Source organism: Euprymna scolopes, chromosome 9 (genome assembly GCF_053919585.1).
Source record: "Euprymna scolopes isolate OS-2025 chromosome 9, ASM5391958v1, whole genome shotgun sequence".
NCBI lineage: Eukaryota > Metazoa > Mollusca > Cephalopoda > Sepiida > Sepiolidae > Euprymna > Euprymna scolopes.
Genome location: NC_136490.1, coordinates 82,338,934 through 82,354,554, shown reverse-complemented (window position 1 = coordinate 82,354,554; position 15,621 = coordinate 82,338,934). Strand labels below are relative to the sequence as shown.

The window sequence follows — 15,621 nt, the reverse complement described above, 5'->3', positions numbered from 1 at the left end:
TTTAAAGGAGATTAGAATAATAGTCTAAAGAGCTAAGTGTATTTTAATGTAATAGTGAAATTACTAGTTTAATTAAAATACAGGAAATGCTCGTTGTAATTTAGATATATAATAAGCTCGATAGTTAAATGTCCTAGAGCTAATTCAATATTAAGTAATGTGATTTATAATTTAAAAGTTTTAAAATTTTTAAAATTTAAAAATCAAAATTTAATTAAATTAAAAATCAGTTTCATAAGAAGGAACAACAACAAAGTCAATTATCTGTACGATCGTTTCGGAAATCCGTGCTTTTTATTTGTGGTATACATGAAGTCACGTAGAATAATTATACATAGTTTTTTTGGTAAGCACGGTCTCCTCATCAGCAAATTTAGGAGGATTTCTATTGAATTGAAAAGACACCAAAAATAAACCTAGCATTAAAAGTAAGGCAGATGAATCTGAAAAATTGAAGTAAAAGGTTTGGATATAAAATTTATAAGAAAATTAATAAGAAAATTGGTATAGGTTAGAGATAGAAATGAGTAGAAAAAATATATATATTTTTGAATTTACATAATAAATTTGATTTAAAAATATATAGATATATAATTACCTTTTGGTTTTTCTTTTGATAATGAAGCCCTTAAAAACTCTGGATATAATTCACAAATTAAATTCATAAATGAAAATGATAGAAACATAAACTGCATTAAAAATAAACCTATTAAGAGCGTAATTACATATAATATGGCAATGTCTTCCCGTATACGAGTTAAGAAAAATAACCAGGAGACAAAAAAAGATAAAACCAAACTACAAATATTAGATAATAATATAAATAAACAACAAACTAAAACCCGCAAACGTAAGAATAGACACAAGGAGATCCTATGGTTCAACCCCCCGTATTCCAAAAACCTAGAAACAAACATAGCTAGAGAATTTTTTAAAATATTAGATAAGAACTTTAAAGCCCCCCATAGATATAATAAGATTTTCAATAAGAACACAATTAAAGTCTCTTACTCTACTATGCCTAACCTTCATCAGAAAATAATTAGCTCTAATAATAATAAAATTAATAAACTACAAAATGCAACTATACAAAATACATCGGACTGTAACTGTAGAAGAAAAAATAAATGTCCCCTACAAGGCTCATGTAAAATTAAAAATGTTATCTATAGCTGCACAGTATCAAAAACTCCAAATATACAAGAACCTATCAACAGCCATAACTCAACTACCAGATTAAATAATAACACCAACTTAAATCAATCTACCGATCAATTATTAACCAACCCACCACATTATAATCCAACAATAGACCTAACGGAAAATAATCATAATAATCAAGAGGTAATATATATTGGTTCCACATCTGGCCCAATAAAACATAGAATTTCAACGCACAAACATTCTTTTAAAAATAACTCTCTATCAAACCAAACTACTCTATCCAACTATATTTGGCAACTAAAAAATAGCAATATTTCTTTCAACTTAAAATGGCAAATAATTGAGACTTGCAAATCATATAAACCAGGAGATAAATTTTGTACATTATGTACAAAAGAAACCCTAAAAATTTTAAAATATGAAGATATAAAAAGCACAACCAAACTAGTAAATTCAAGACACGAGCTTCTATCGTGTAATCATAAACGTTGGTTTAAATTTAATAAATATAAACCACCTTAAATCATTAAAAATTACTCATTAGTAAAAATAGATTTTTTTTTTTTTTTTTTTTTTTTTAATAAATTAAGTTAAACCAATTACCGCCCTTAGACTCATAAATCAAATAATAAATAAAGCCATGACAATTATCTCCCCTTAAAAACTTGCAAAAAAAAAAAAAAAAAAAAAAAAAAAAAAAACTTTCTCTCTATAGACATTAACTGTAGCGTCTCTAAATCAAAATACGCTAACGGAAACAATTTACTGCACGAGCGTCGCCCTTTTAAAATTCATCATTCAATAAAATAAAAAGCTATAGCAAACATCTAAATGACTACTTTAAATACAGTTCCTGATTTCAAAAAAAGAAAAACCAAAAGGTAATTATATATCTATATATTTTTAAATCAAATTTATTATGTAAATTCAAAAATATATATATTTTTTCTACTCATTTCTATCTCTAACCTATACCAATTTTCTTATTAATTTTCTTATAAATTTTATATCCAAACCTTTTACTTCAATTTTTCAGATTCATCTGCCTTACTTTTAATGCTAGGTTTATTTTTGGTGTCTTTTCAATTCAATAGAAATCTTCCTAAATTTGCTGATGAGGAGACCGTGCTTACCAAAAAAACTATGTATAATTATTCTACGTGACTTCATGTATACCACAAATAAAAAGCACGGATTTCCGAAACGATCGTACAGATAATTGACTTTGTTGTTGTTCCTTCTTATGAAACTGATTTTTAATTTAATTAAATTTTGATTTTTAAATTTTAAAAATTTTAAAACTTTTAAATTATAAATCACATTACTTAATATATATATATATATATATATATATATATATATATATATATATATATATATATATATATATATATATATATATATATATATATATATATATATCGAATAGCCAGAGTACAAAAAGAAAAGCCATGATGGTTAAAAAAAGTCAGCAGAAAAAGAAATAAAAGAAAACACACAAAAAGAATTCAAAATTTAAAGAAATTCAAAATAATATTCTATTATCAATTTACCAAATAGAGAAATGTACAAGATTACTAGCAGCAATTAAGTTTGTTTTTTCTCTCTATGTTTTTCATATTGGAAGAAAGTAAAACATGTATTATAGAAACTTGTGCTTGTTTTTTTTTTTTTTTGTTTTTTTAGATTGTAGATGTTAAAAAAATAAGATATTACTTGGGTTGGCCTGAAATATAAAGTTTACACTTTGGAAGGGAGACAAATGAAGTGTTTTTTATTTAATTTAAGCTTTATTCTTCATAAGAAAATTAAAGATGGTAGACAATAGAAAAAAAAAATAAGGAACAAAGATGGTGAAAGTGATACATTTAGTTTTCAAATATATAGTACATTGTGCATTGCATATATGTTTGTATGAGTATATCTTTCATGCTGGTCTCATGGTCTTAGTGAATTCCAGGACAAGAGTATATCTAGTCTGGTGGAGTATCCAGCTTCGTGCTATTACTTGAGGTAATATCACTTGGAGAAGGTGCACCATTCCACGGAAAAGCTGTGGGGTAGCCATAGTGAGATCTTATTTGGGCTGTGAATACTATGTGATTTTGAATATTTGGTCAGGGTTTACTTCTTTGGAAAAAGTATCCTCATGCCAGATTGTTCTGACAAACCCTTGTACAGAGAGACCTTAGACACTCGAGGATAGTGTCTAGTAGGCATTGTGTGTGTGTGTGTATGTGCAAATATGTGCGTGTAATTATACATTTAACTGTTCTTTCTCAAGAGTCAATCTCCCTCCCCTATTACCATTACTTCTCATTATAGACTTAGTCAAAGCTTTATAAGTCAAATAAATAACGTATGCTAAAAAGTGTTAATAAATGTAAGAATAATTTTTATGATTAAAAAACAGAAAGAAAATTATTAATTTAACACTCCTTTGCAATAGGTCAGTTTAATATACTGAGCATATATGGTTTATTTCGAAAAAAAAATTATTGTTAACATTTAATAGTGCAATAAATTATCGCTCTTTTTATGAAAAGACTAGATACAGACCTCCTCTGTGAAACTGTTATTTTCATAAATTAATCTTTATTTTCATTATTTTCATAAATACATGGGCAAATATAAACAACTAAAAATGAAACGGGTTCGCTTAATAGTTTTTTTTTAAAAGAATGTCTTGTTAACATTTTAAACAAAGAAAAAAATCTTTAACAAAAAATCTTCTAATGACTTGAAAGTTGTGTTCTACTTACCTTCTGAAATAAACTCTAATGAGGGCACAAAATAGTCGTCACAAACCACAGACAATCCAAGGAACATATAGATTGCAACAAGGACATGGATGACAATCGCTCCATTTTGACGCTCTTCTTGGGTGAATAAATCATTGGGAAATTGGTTCACAGCAGGTGGTGTACAGTTAGGTAAAGCCATTAAATGACGAGTTGGTACTGTAAATAAAAGTACATATTAAAAATTGCAAAGGGGACAAATGATATAATATTTCATGATTTTCAGATAAAAATTATAATAAATAAAAGGGCATTTATTGATAAACTTTTCATATTTATTTCATATCAATGAATTGAGAGAATTTTACATTTATTAAAATTTAGTAAGAAAAAAGATTTAGTAATAAAAAAGATTTAGTAATAAAAAAGATTTACTAATAAAAAAGATTTAGTAATAAAAAAGATTTAGTAATAAAAAAGATTTAGTAATAAAAAGATTTAGTAATAAAAAAAAGTTAGTATTAAAAAAATTTAGTAATAAAAAAGATTTAGTAATAAAAAGATTTAGTAATAAAAAAAATTTAGTAATAAAAAAAATTTACTAATAAAAAAGATTTAGTAATAAAAAAAATTTAGTAATAAAAAAAATTTACTAATAAAAAAGATTTAGTAATAAAAAAAATTTAGTAATAAAAAGATTTAGTAATAAAAAAGATTTAGTAATAAAAAAAATTTAGTAATAAAAAAGATTTAGTAATAAAAAAAATTTAGTAATAAAAAAAATTTAGTAATAAAAAAGATTTAGTAATAAAAAAGATTTAGTAATAAAAAGATTTAGTAATAAAAAAGATTTAGTAATAAAAAAGATTTAGTAATAAAAAAGATTTAGTAATAAAAAAGATTTAGTAATAAAAAAGATTTAGTAATAAAAAAGATTTAGTAATAAAAAAGATTTAGTAATAAAAAAGATTTAGTAATAAAAAAGATTTAGTAATAAAAAAGATTTAGTAATAAAAAAGATTTAGTAATAAAAAAGATTTAGTAATAAAAAAGATTTAGTAATAAAAAAGATTTAGTAATAAAAAAGATTTAGTAATAAAAAAGATTTAGTAATAAAAAAGATTTAGTAATAAAAAAGATTTAGTAATAAAAAAATTTAGTAATAAAAAAGATTTAATAATAAAAAAAATTTAGTAATAAAAAAGATTTAGTAATAAAAAAGATTTAGTAATAAAAAAGATTTAGTAATAAAAAAAATTTAGTAATAAAAAAGATTTAGTAATAAAAAAAATTTAGTAATAAAAAAGATTTAGTAATAAAAAAGATTTAGTAAAAACTTAATGGAAGGCTTTATACCATTTTCCTTAACTTTTAAAATCTTGTTGAAAATTTTCTACTTTTTTCTCAAACTTTGAGTTTTTCTCCAGGTAATTCTTATATTACTTTACTTTGTTCCGTAACACAAGAGACTCTACCATCCAGTTTCATCTGGTTGTCTATTTTTCACCATCTGGTGGTGCATCTGCTATCAACAAATGTCATCATTACTGCATTATTCACTTTAACTTTTATCATTGGAAGAGATCAGTAGAGTGCCTACATTTTTATTGCCAGGGTAACTAGTGGTGCAGACGGTCTCTATTGCTTGTTTTCTCGAGTCTGAAGACAGTACCTTGCAATGTGCTCAAATTTTCCACAATCTTAGCCCATTTCTCTGGTTCTGCAATCAAGTGTTGTTCCTGGCATCTTAAGCATTGAATTCTTGATGATTCCTTGTGGACCTTATTTCTCAGTGTAGTGCTGTGTGCGTTCACTGCCATTTTCCCAGTATCTCAAATTTGCTTGCCAACTAAAAGCCATGTAATTGGCATCAGTTTGTCCATTCTCTCTACATGTTGTAGTGCCAAATTTGCAAATTTGGCTAAATGATTCAGCCCTCTCCCTAGGTATCCTGCTAGTTCAGCCAATCTTTTGATTGTATTGGCTCAAACATCTGAAACATTTTCACTTTTCATTTCTATCTGTTTCTTATCTTTATTACTAATCTCAAGGGCAAATGCATCTCTGTAGAAGTGTAAGCCATTTTGAGTTTCAGATGGTTCGCTGTTACACACAAGTCCTGGTAGGTGACTTGTTTGTAGTAGACAGTTCCACAGAACAAAATATTCTTACCGTGTCGAAACCCGGAAAGAACATGTAAAATTGCACCAGAAAAGGTTTAATATTTATGAAGCAATTCTGGTTTCTGATTGGTTGGTAGCAGCACGTGAATTTATTTGATTCGTCAGTTCTTAGCAGCATCGTTTATAAATAGAATCGTCCGACTGTGTGGGATCATACCCCATTATTCTCTTGAGATGATGGGATGTGTCTCCTAGCGGCGTCGGCTGCATGGAGACAGGGTAGTACCAGTCAAGGATTCGTCACTCAGCCCAACAGGTGAGGGGCCGGGAACCGGCCCAGCACCTATTGGACTGAGGTACACCGCCTGGGTAATACCTAGGAGGTCTACCCTCCCAGGCCTTGCCACTGGGCTTTCCGGTGGGGCAAGTTTATTGCTTGCTGCCTGAGGCGCCCCGACCGGGGAATGCCGACGGGGTTACTCGGGCAATTTTTAGAATTGCAGGAGTGCCCCTCCTTTAGGGGAGCCTGCGAATATCCCACTTTCCAGGCCTTGTGCCAAATAATGCTGATGTGGGCAGCATTTAAATAAATACCCCATTATTCTCTTGAGATGATGGGATGTGTCTCCTAGCGGCGTCGGCTGCATGGAGACAGGGTAGTACCAGTCAAGGATTCGTCACTCAGCCCAACAGGTGAGGGGCCGGGAACCGGCCCAGCACCTATTGGACTGAGGTACACCGCCTGGGTAATACCTAGGAGGTCTACCCTCCCAGGCCTTGCCACTGGGCTTTCCGGTGGGGCAAGTTTATTGCTTGCTGCCTGAGGCGCCCCGACTGGGGAATGCCGACGGAGTTACTCGGGCAATTTTTAGAATTGCAGGAGTGCCCCTCCTTTAGGGGAGCCTGCGAATATCCCACTTTCCAGGCCTTGTGCCAAATAATGCTGATGTGGGCAGCATTTAAATAAATACCCCATTATTCTCTTGAGATGATGGGATGTGTCTCCTAGCGGCGTCGGCTGCATGGAGACAGGGTAGTACCAGTCAAGGATTCGTCACTCAGCCCAACAGGTGAGGGGCCGGGAACCGGCCCAGCACCTATTGGACTGAGGTACACCGCCTGGGTAATACCTAGGAGGTCTACCCTCCCAGGCCTTGCCACTGGGCTTTCCGGTGGGGCAAGTTTATTGCTTGCTGCCTGAGGCGCCCCGACTGGGGAATGCCGACGGGGTTACTCGGGCAATTTTTAGAATTGCAGGAGTGCCCCTCCTTTAGGGGAGCCTGCGAATATCCCACTTTCCAGGCCTTGTGCCAAATAATGCTGATGTGGGCAGCATTTAAATAAATACCCCATTATTCTCTTGAGATGATGGGATGTGTCTCCTAGCGGCCTCGGCTGCATGGAGACAGGGTAGTACCAGTCAAGGATTCGTCACTTGACACTCAGCCCAACAGGTGAGGGGCCGGGAACCGGCCCAGCACATGTTGGACTGAGGTACACCGCCTGGGTAATACCTAAGAGGTCCACCCTCCCAGGCCTTGCCACCAGGCTTTCTGGTGGGGCAAGTTTATTGCTTGCTGCCTGAGGCGCCCCGACCGGGGAATGCCGATGGGGTTACTCAGGCAATTTTTAAAATTGCAGGAGTGCTCCTCCTTTAGGGGAGCCTGCGGGTATCCCACTTTCCAGGCCTTGTGCCAAATATTGCCGATGTGGGCGGCAATTAAATATATACCCTATTATATCTCCAAAATATTGCAACATCCTCCCTATTTTTTTGATAATGGGGAGTCCCTTGTGTTTGTTCTGCTCAAAAATAAATATATATTTTTATATTTACTTAGACATAACAAAAATTAGAAATCATTTGGATCTTAGAATTTTAGCATTTAAAAAGACGCCATTTTTAATTGTGTTCAAATGTCAAAAAGGAAAATTACAAAGATTTTTTTTTTTTTGTTTTTTCTTCTAAGCAAAAGTATTAGTAGGTTAAAGTGTTAATCATTCAACCACGGTAGTGGTTGAATATATGCTTAAGTCCGAAATTGAATGAATCGAGACACATTCAAACCCCCACCACTAATTCCATTCGCAACCAAATTTCAAACAGGTTATATAGTTGGATAGAACACCTCATTAGCTACATTTTGGAAAAAAAAAATTCGAAAATTGGTTCAGTAGAAAAAAAGTTACAACAAATTATGTGGGTTCACAAACAGGAGAGTAAGAACATAAGTGACTCAAGCTTTTTTTTTTTATTTTGCATAACTTTTTTTGTGTATAAATATTTTTTACTGCAACTTTGCCAGTATGACATGTTAGCGTAACTGTTAGAGTACCGGAGGTTGGTGGAAAGATTTTAGGTTCAATCCCGTGTATCGTTTTTTTTTATAATTAAAAAACCGAACTTTTTTTTAATAACTAATTTTTTTTAACTCTCCTTATGATTTTATAGCAAAAAATGGTGAATTTATCGATTAAAAATATTAGTGAATTCTATGATCTACATATTCTTTGAATGAACTCAAATTTTTCGTTATTACATTTGATGAAAAATGTAGTCCCATTTTGACAATGCGTCTGACCAATGATGCTTTTGAACCCGCGACCAGCACTGCGATGTCATCAGCATCAGCCTGGGCATAAATATTCCTATTTTTAAACTCCTTTAAAAGAGGATTCAGCATACAGTTCCATAGTAAAGGTGATAAAATCCCACTTTGGGGGTTTCATTTAACTACTTCCCTTTTAACAGTTGTCCTCAGTAGTTCTACTTGAACTGTTCTGTGCCTCACCATATACTCAATCCATCGGATGAGTACTGGTGGCACATTGAGTTCTCGTAGCGACTTGAACATACTACTGAAGGGTATGTTGTCAAAAGCTCCAACGATATCTAAAAAGACACCGAGTGCCATCTTCTTTTTTGTTAGTTTACGCTCTATACAGATCACGAATTCATGAATCGCAGTCTCGGTAGAGACCCTGGCTCGGAACTACTGTGATTGAATGATAAATATTGCATAAATGTGTGTTTGAGAGCTAATTTTTTTGGACAATCATTAATAAATATTATAAATTTATATATTAATACAATAGCAATGCCTGGAAAAATCATGGATTATATGGAAAAATGCGCGCATGAAAAGTAATATTAAGATTTTATTAAACCTGAAAAAGTAAAGGACAAGAAATTCAACCTGGAAAAGTAAAGAACAAGATATTCTAGTAAAGTAAAAAATAAGAATTTTTTAGACTTAAAATATTGCAGCTAAAAATAAAATTTGAATATTGATAAATATTTTATTTATTATTTACATATGTTGTTGTTTATTGTTGAGTTAGAAAGAATTAAATGATCCTAATTATCATATAATAAAATTATTAATTTTTATGTAAATTATAAAATTATTAATTCCATCTACTAACTAACTAACTAATGAATTAATTTTATTCAAACAATTTTCACTACATAAATATATGCAAATAATAGGGGGGAAATAAGTTCGATCCAGCGACTGACACCCTTTCTAACTCAACAATAAACAACAACATATGCAAATAATAAATAAAATATTTATCAATATTCAAATTTTATTTTTAGCTGCAATATTTTAAGTCTAAAAAATTCTTATTTTTTACTTTACTAGAATATCTTGTTCTTTACTTTTCCAGGTTGAATTTCTTGTCCTTTACTTTTCCAGGTTTAATAAAATCTTAAGAATATTACTTTTCATGCGCGCATTTTTCCATATAATACAAAATAAAATGGATACAGATTAACGTCTTGTCCAGGACTGTTTTTCTTTTCTTTTTTTTTTCTTTTTTTTTTTTTTAGATATATAGAAATCTATATACTGAGCATTATCCCTAGGGTTTTCCGCTGATATTCATGCAAAAAAGTAATAGCCTTCTCATAAGTGGAACTTCGCTGGTCTGTATTTTTAATATATAGAAATCTATATACATACAGGGCAGTGAAAAAAAAATTATTCAGTCGAATTCACCAACAAGTTTTGAGAAAAACGTGGTAGCTTTATCTCGTTTTCTACGAAATGGCATTTTATATCCATATGCCTAGATCTCTCGTTTTCTACGAAATGGCATTTTATATCCATATGCCTAGATCTCTCGTTTTTTACGAAATGGCATTTTATATCCATATGCCTAGATCTTTGATTGATCATCCGTGCTCTGTGCTAAGACTATACTGGCTTGATCATCACAATTAATTACCACGGGGTTTGTAATCAATTCTGGCTCTAAAATAGTCTTCAGGATAGTTTTAAGGTAGAGTGCTTCCTGGGTCATGTGTTTAATCGCGATAAATTCTGCTTCATACGTAGAGAGAGATACAATCTGTTGCTTTTTAGATTTCCATGAAATAATAGGCCCATTTTCTGAGAGTCTGAAACAATATCCAGATACACTCTTGCGATCCTCGTCGCTTGCCCAGTCTGAATCCGAAAAACCTTCTAATTTTAGGGGATTTCTTGATTTTCTAAATACTAACTTCTGCTCCTGAGTTCCTTTTAAATAACGTAGGACTTGTTTAGCTCTGTTTAAATCCTTCATTGTCGGTCGTGATAATCTCTGTGACAGTTTCGTTACTGTATAGCATATGTCGGGCCTGGTTGCAGTCATCAAATATATAAGACTACCCATAATTTCGCGATATTGTGTGTCATTCATTATTTCAGACTGTGTGTATACTTTTTATTAATATCATTTTCGACCGGTGCAGAGCGTTTCTTGCACTCTCCCATTCCAAATTTTAATAGTATTTTGTCGATGTATCTCGATTGAGTCATTGTAACAAGTTCTTTGCTTTGAGTAAATTCTATCCCCAGAAACCAGGATATTTTGCCAAGATCGGTCATTTTGAATCTTTTACTTAATTTGTTCTTAACATCAGTCAATATTATGTCACAATTTGATGCGATTAAAATATCCTCGACCCACAAAACCAAAATCAGTAGTTTATCGTCTTTGTGTTGGGTATATAAACAGGGGTTTACAGCGCATTGTCTAAATTGTTGTTTAATAATATAATCATGGAACACTGTGTTCCAACACTGAGCACTCTGCTTTAGACCATATAATGACTTGTTAAATCACCACACACTATTTTTATTTTTCATTATAAATCCCTCTGGAGGGGTAATATAAATTTCACAGTCTATTGGGGCATTTTCCACTGAATAGCAATAGTCGATTTGATAATCTTTTATATTGTCGACCACAAAAAAAATCGGGTCGTCTTCTATTTCTTTTTTTGGGGATATCTCTCGACTTCTTCTTCTTCTTCTTCATCATCATCATCATCATCATCATCATCATCATCATCATCATCATCAGCATCATCATCATCATCATCATCATCGACACTCGTCTCCGTCATTTTTATTCTTTTCGTTTGTTCTAATTATTTGAGGTAATATAATTCCATCCTCTTCATGTGACGGGTTTTCGTCTTTACAATTAAACGTGTCTGTGAATTTTACACACCGGATTCTTTTTATTTTATTTTTTTCGGGAAAAAATATTAAATTGGCTGGACTGTTTTTATCGTATCCAAGAAATATACCTCTGTCAGCTTTAATATTCAATTTACTCTTTTTCTCTATATATGCGAAGCATTTTGCTTAAATTTATTTATTTATTTATTTTTTTTTTTTTTTTACCGCAGAAAGATTAATATGGAGTTTTAGATAGTGTTTTGTTAAAAACACCTGTTGCGTATATAGGCTGCCGCCATAAGTGCATACGTCCAGAGGTTTTTAGGGAGTTTTGATTCAATGAGTAGGCATCTTGCCATTTCAAAAAGTGTCCGCCACGCACGTTCAGCAGTCCCGTTTTGGTGTGGCAATCTAGGAGCTGATGTTTCATGCCTGATACGATGGTTAATTAATAAAAGTTCAAAGTCTTTATAGGTGAATTCCGTACCGTTGTCAGAGCGAATACACTTGATTTCACCGTAGGGGGCAATGTCGGCTAGATATTTCTTAGTTGCTAGCAGGGTATCAGATTTGTTCTTTAAAAAGTAAACCATTATTAAACCTGAATGGTCATCTACAAAATTCAACACATATCTATAATGTTCTCTGGCCATCGGTTCTACGGGACCGTTCAAGTCACAATGCACCATTGATAGGATTTTTTTTTTTTGTATCTTGTATTCATAGTTTGTCATCTTCCCCTGCGTACAGACGTCGCAGTTGAAGGTTTTTGATGTTTGTATTCGCATTCCATCAACTACAGTCGGCAACTTTTTGATATCAGGAATATTGTAGTGTGCAAGAATTTTATGCCATGTCTGTAGATCATGGCAGGCGGTTTTTGATGGGACTACGCTATTCAAATAATACAGTCTTCCATCCGGGCACACCAGCCCCGATTTATTGGGGCCAAAGTTTATATCTGCACATTGTCCCATGGCAGCCTGCATAAAAAATATATGTTGTTTAAATTTTGGGACCAGAAGAGCGCTCTCCTGAATACCGAAACACAGTTCACCCTTATTGTTCTTTAGCGAGATTTTCGCAGTTCCTTTTTCAAAACGATATCATTGACTCGACTCCCGTCAGCCAGTTCTACAAAATGATTTTGTTGCTTAAAGTTGGGATCAAAATTGATAAAATCAGATTCCTTTGTAATCACATGTGTCGTGGCCCCACAACCGACAAGAAAATTATTATTGCTTGTTGACGCATCAAATGTACACGAAAATAAAAATGTATGTTCGCTAACAGAGCTCTCTACATTTTTAATGTAGTCGCCATTTTGAGTCCTGTATCTACATTGGAAACTCTTGTGATTAGGTCGTCCACAATTATAACATAATTTTTGTACTTTTCTTAGGAAAAAACCTGCTTTTGGCAAAGTTGCGTTTTTTATTCCTGGCATGGGTATTTCTTTCTGGGTTATCACGGTGGTAAATGGCTTGAAATCACTCGATAATCTCTTAAGGACCATGGAAATTAACAGACTATCACTTATAACTTCACCAGACATTTTTAAAGAATTTGCAGTTGTCTCGGCTCTTATAATATAATCAGTAACAGTTTCGGCTTCCATTCGTTTTAGAGAGGTCAGTTCAGTGTATAAAGATATAATTTTGGGTTTTCCTTTCGATAAATAATGCTCTCTCAATATGTTTAATTCTTTGCAGCTGTCGTCCAGGGCTTCTCTCATTACCAGTGATAGACTTCAGTCATCTAAACACTGTAATAATTCCGCAAAGACAGTTGCGTTCTTTTCAATGAAGTCGGGGTCGTTTCTGTTTTCAGGTTGTGTTTCTAGCACTTTGTGTAGCTTTTGGATTCATAGATATCCCAGAAATTTAACTTGCCACAATTCGAACTTTGATTCGGATCCATCGAAATAAAGATGCACGCTGGGCCCATAACCTGTAGAAGTGTAAGCCATTTTGAGTTTCAGATGGTGCGCTGTTACACACAAGTCCTGGTAGGTGACTTGTTTGTAGTAGACAGTTCCACAGAACAAAATATTCTTACCGTGTCGAAACCCGGGAAAGAACATGTGAAATTGCACCAGAAAAGGTTTAATATTTATGAAGCAATTCTGGTTTCTGATTGGTTGGTAGCAGCACGTGAATTTATTTGATTCGTCAGTTCTTAGCAGCATCGTTTATAAATAGAATCGTCCGACTGTGTGGGATCATACCCCATTATTCTCTTGAGATGATGGGATGTGTCTCCTAGCGGCGTCGGCTGCATGGAGACAGGGTAGTACATGTCAAGGATTCGTCACTTGACACTCAGCCCAACAGGTGAGGGGCCGGGAACCGGCCAAGCACCTGTTGGACTGAGGTACACCGCCTGGGTAATACCTAGGAGGTCCACCCTCCCAGGCCTTGCCACCGGGCTTTCCGGTGGGGCAAGTTTATTGCTTGCTGCCTGAGGCGCCCCGACCGGGGAATGCCGACGGGGTTACTCAGGCAATTTTTAAAATTGCAGGAGTGCCCCTCCTTTAGGGGAGCCTGCGGGGTTCCCACTTTCCGGCCTTGTGCCACATTTTGCTGAGGTGGGCAGCAAATAAATATCTACCCCATTATTCTCTTGAGATGATGGGATGTGTCTTCTAGCGGCGTCGGCTGTATGGAGAAAGGGTAGTACCAGTCAAGGATTCGTCACTTGACACTCAGCCCAACAGGTGAGGGGCCAGGAACCGGCCCAGCACCTGTTGGACTGAGGTACACCGCCCGGGGAAATACCTGGGAGGTCCACCGTCCCAGGCCTTGCCACCAGGCTTTCCGGTGGGGCAAGTTTATTGCTTGCTGCCTGAGGCGCCCCGACCTGGGAATGCCGACGGGGTTACTCAGGCAATTTTTAAAATTGCAGGAGTGCCCCTCCTTTAGGGGAGCCTGCGGGTATCCCACTTTCCAGGCCTTGTGCCAAATAATGCTGATGTGGGCAGCATTTAAATAAATACCCCATTATATCTCCAAAATATTGCAGCAATCTCTGTGAAGAAAACGTGGATGAAACTAGTAAAGTCTTGCACTTTTTATAGCTTTATAACCCTTACCTATTTATAACCCTTACCTATTTATAACCCTTACCTATTTATAACCCTTACCTATTTATAACCCTTACCTATTTCACCTCCTGAATCCACTCGGTTACATAATCTTTTCACATCACTAGAAGGCAATATCACAACTTTGCTTAATTTCACAATTCCTGACTCTATAATCTCCTTTTCTTGCTGAAATAGCTGGTAATATCCTAAGGAAATTAAAGGAACTCCGCTTCAACAACACCAAATTGAGTGCCAACAAATCTCAACTTCAATCTCCTTTCTCCGCTGCCTTCCGTAATTTGTCTTTCTTAAAGTAGTTATTATCCTCATATCTAACTACGAACACAAGTGCTTTTCATCCACTGAAAATCGAGTGCCTAACACGCAAAACAATCCAAAACTAGTAACATTTTATTTTCTTCTCCATTGTTACAGACGGCAACATTTAATCCTCCTTTATATTTTTGTAAATCACATTCACAATAGTCAGTGATATAAGCTGATATTACAAACATTTTCAGTTAAGAGGTATAATTAGGATTCACAATAGAATATTATCTTTAACTTAGGCGTCTTTTAATTCGTCTCTTATTTTTAGTTTTTTACAAATGATATAATACCTGATGCATGTCTTTAACAAGAAACTGTCAGAAATCCTATTTCAAACAGAAACGGAAGTCCTTACTTTGATAGTCACTGCACATGTGATCTTAGTTTGAGTTTGCGCCACACATTCATTTCTAGGATAAACAACAACAAAAATAAATGCACTGAAGAGCTGAAAAAAGATCAATCGTTTCTTTTACAAACCGGCTATGTGAACATGAATATAAGCAACACGAATTCAATTCAACAGATCGGACTGGGCTTTCATCTGTCGAGTGAAAAAAGTGATGGTTGTTAAACCTTGAAAAACACACATCCGACTGAAATTAACTAACAGCAAAAGCCAGAATAGTAATATTTCTCAACAAAATGCCACAAGCAGAAGAAATTACCTAGCGATATCATGCAACAAACTACTAAAAGCAAAGTTTTTATAACTATTATAA

At 33.8% G+C, this 15,621-nt stretch overlaps 1 protein-coding gene across 11 annotated transcripts in view; it reads right to left on the bottom strand.

Annotated features, from left to right (window-relative positions):
- The window catches only part of LOC145284732 (putative sodium/potassium/calcium exchanger CG1090), a 554,458-nt gene that overhangs the window by 344,334 nt on the left and 194,503 nt on the right, over positions 1-15,621 (bottom strand). For all 11 annotated transcript variants that reach the window (XM_080133667.1, XM_080133673.1, XM_080133671.1 and 8 more), the window contains one exon: positions 3,927-4,124. In XM_080133667.1, coding sequence (XP_079989793.1) covers positions 3,927-4,124 — 198 coding nt within the window. The remainder of the gene's footprint in view (positions 1-3,926; positions 4,125-15,621) is intronic.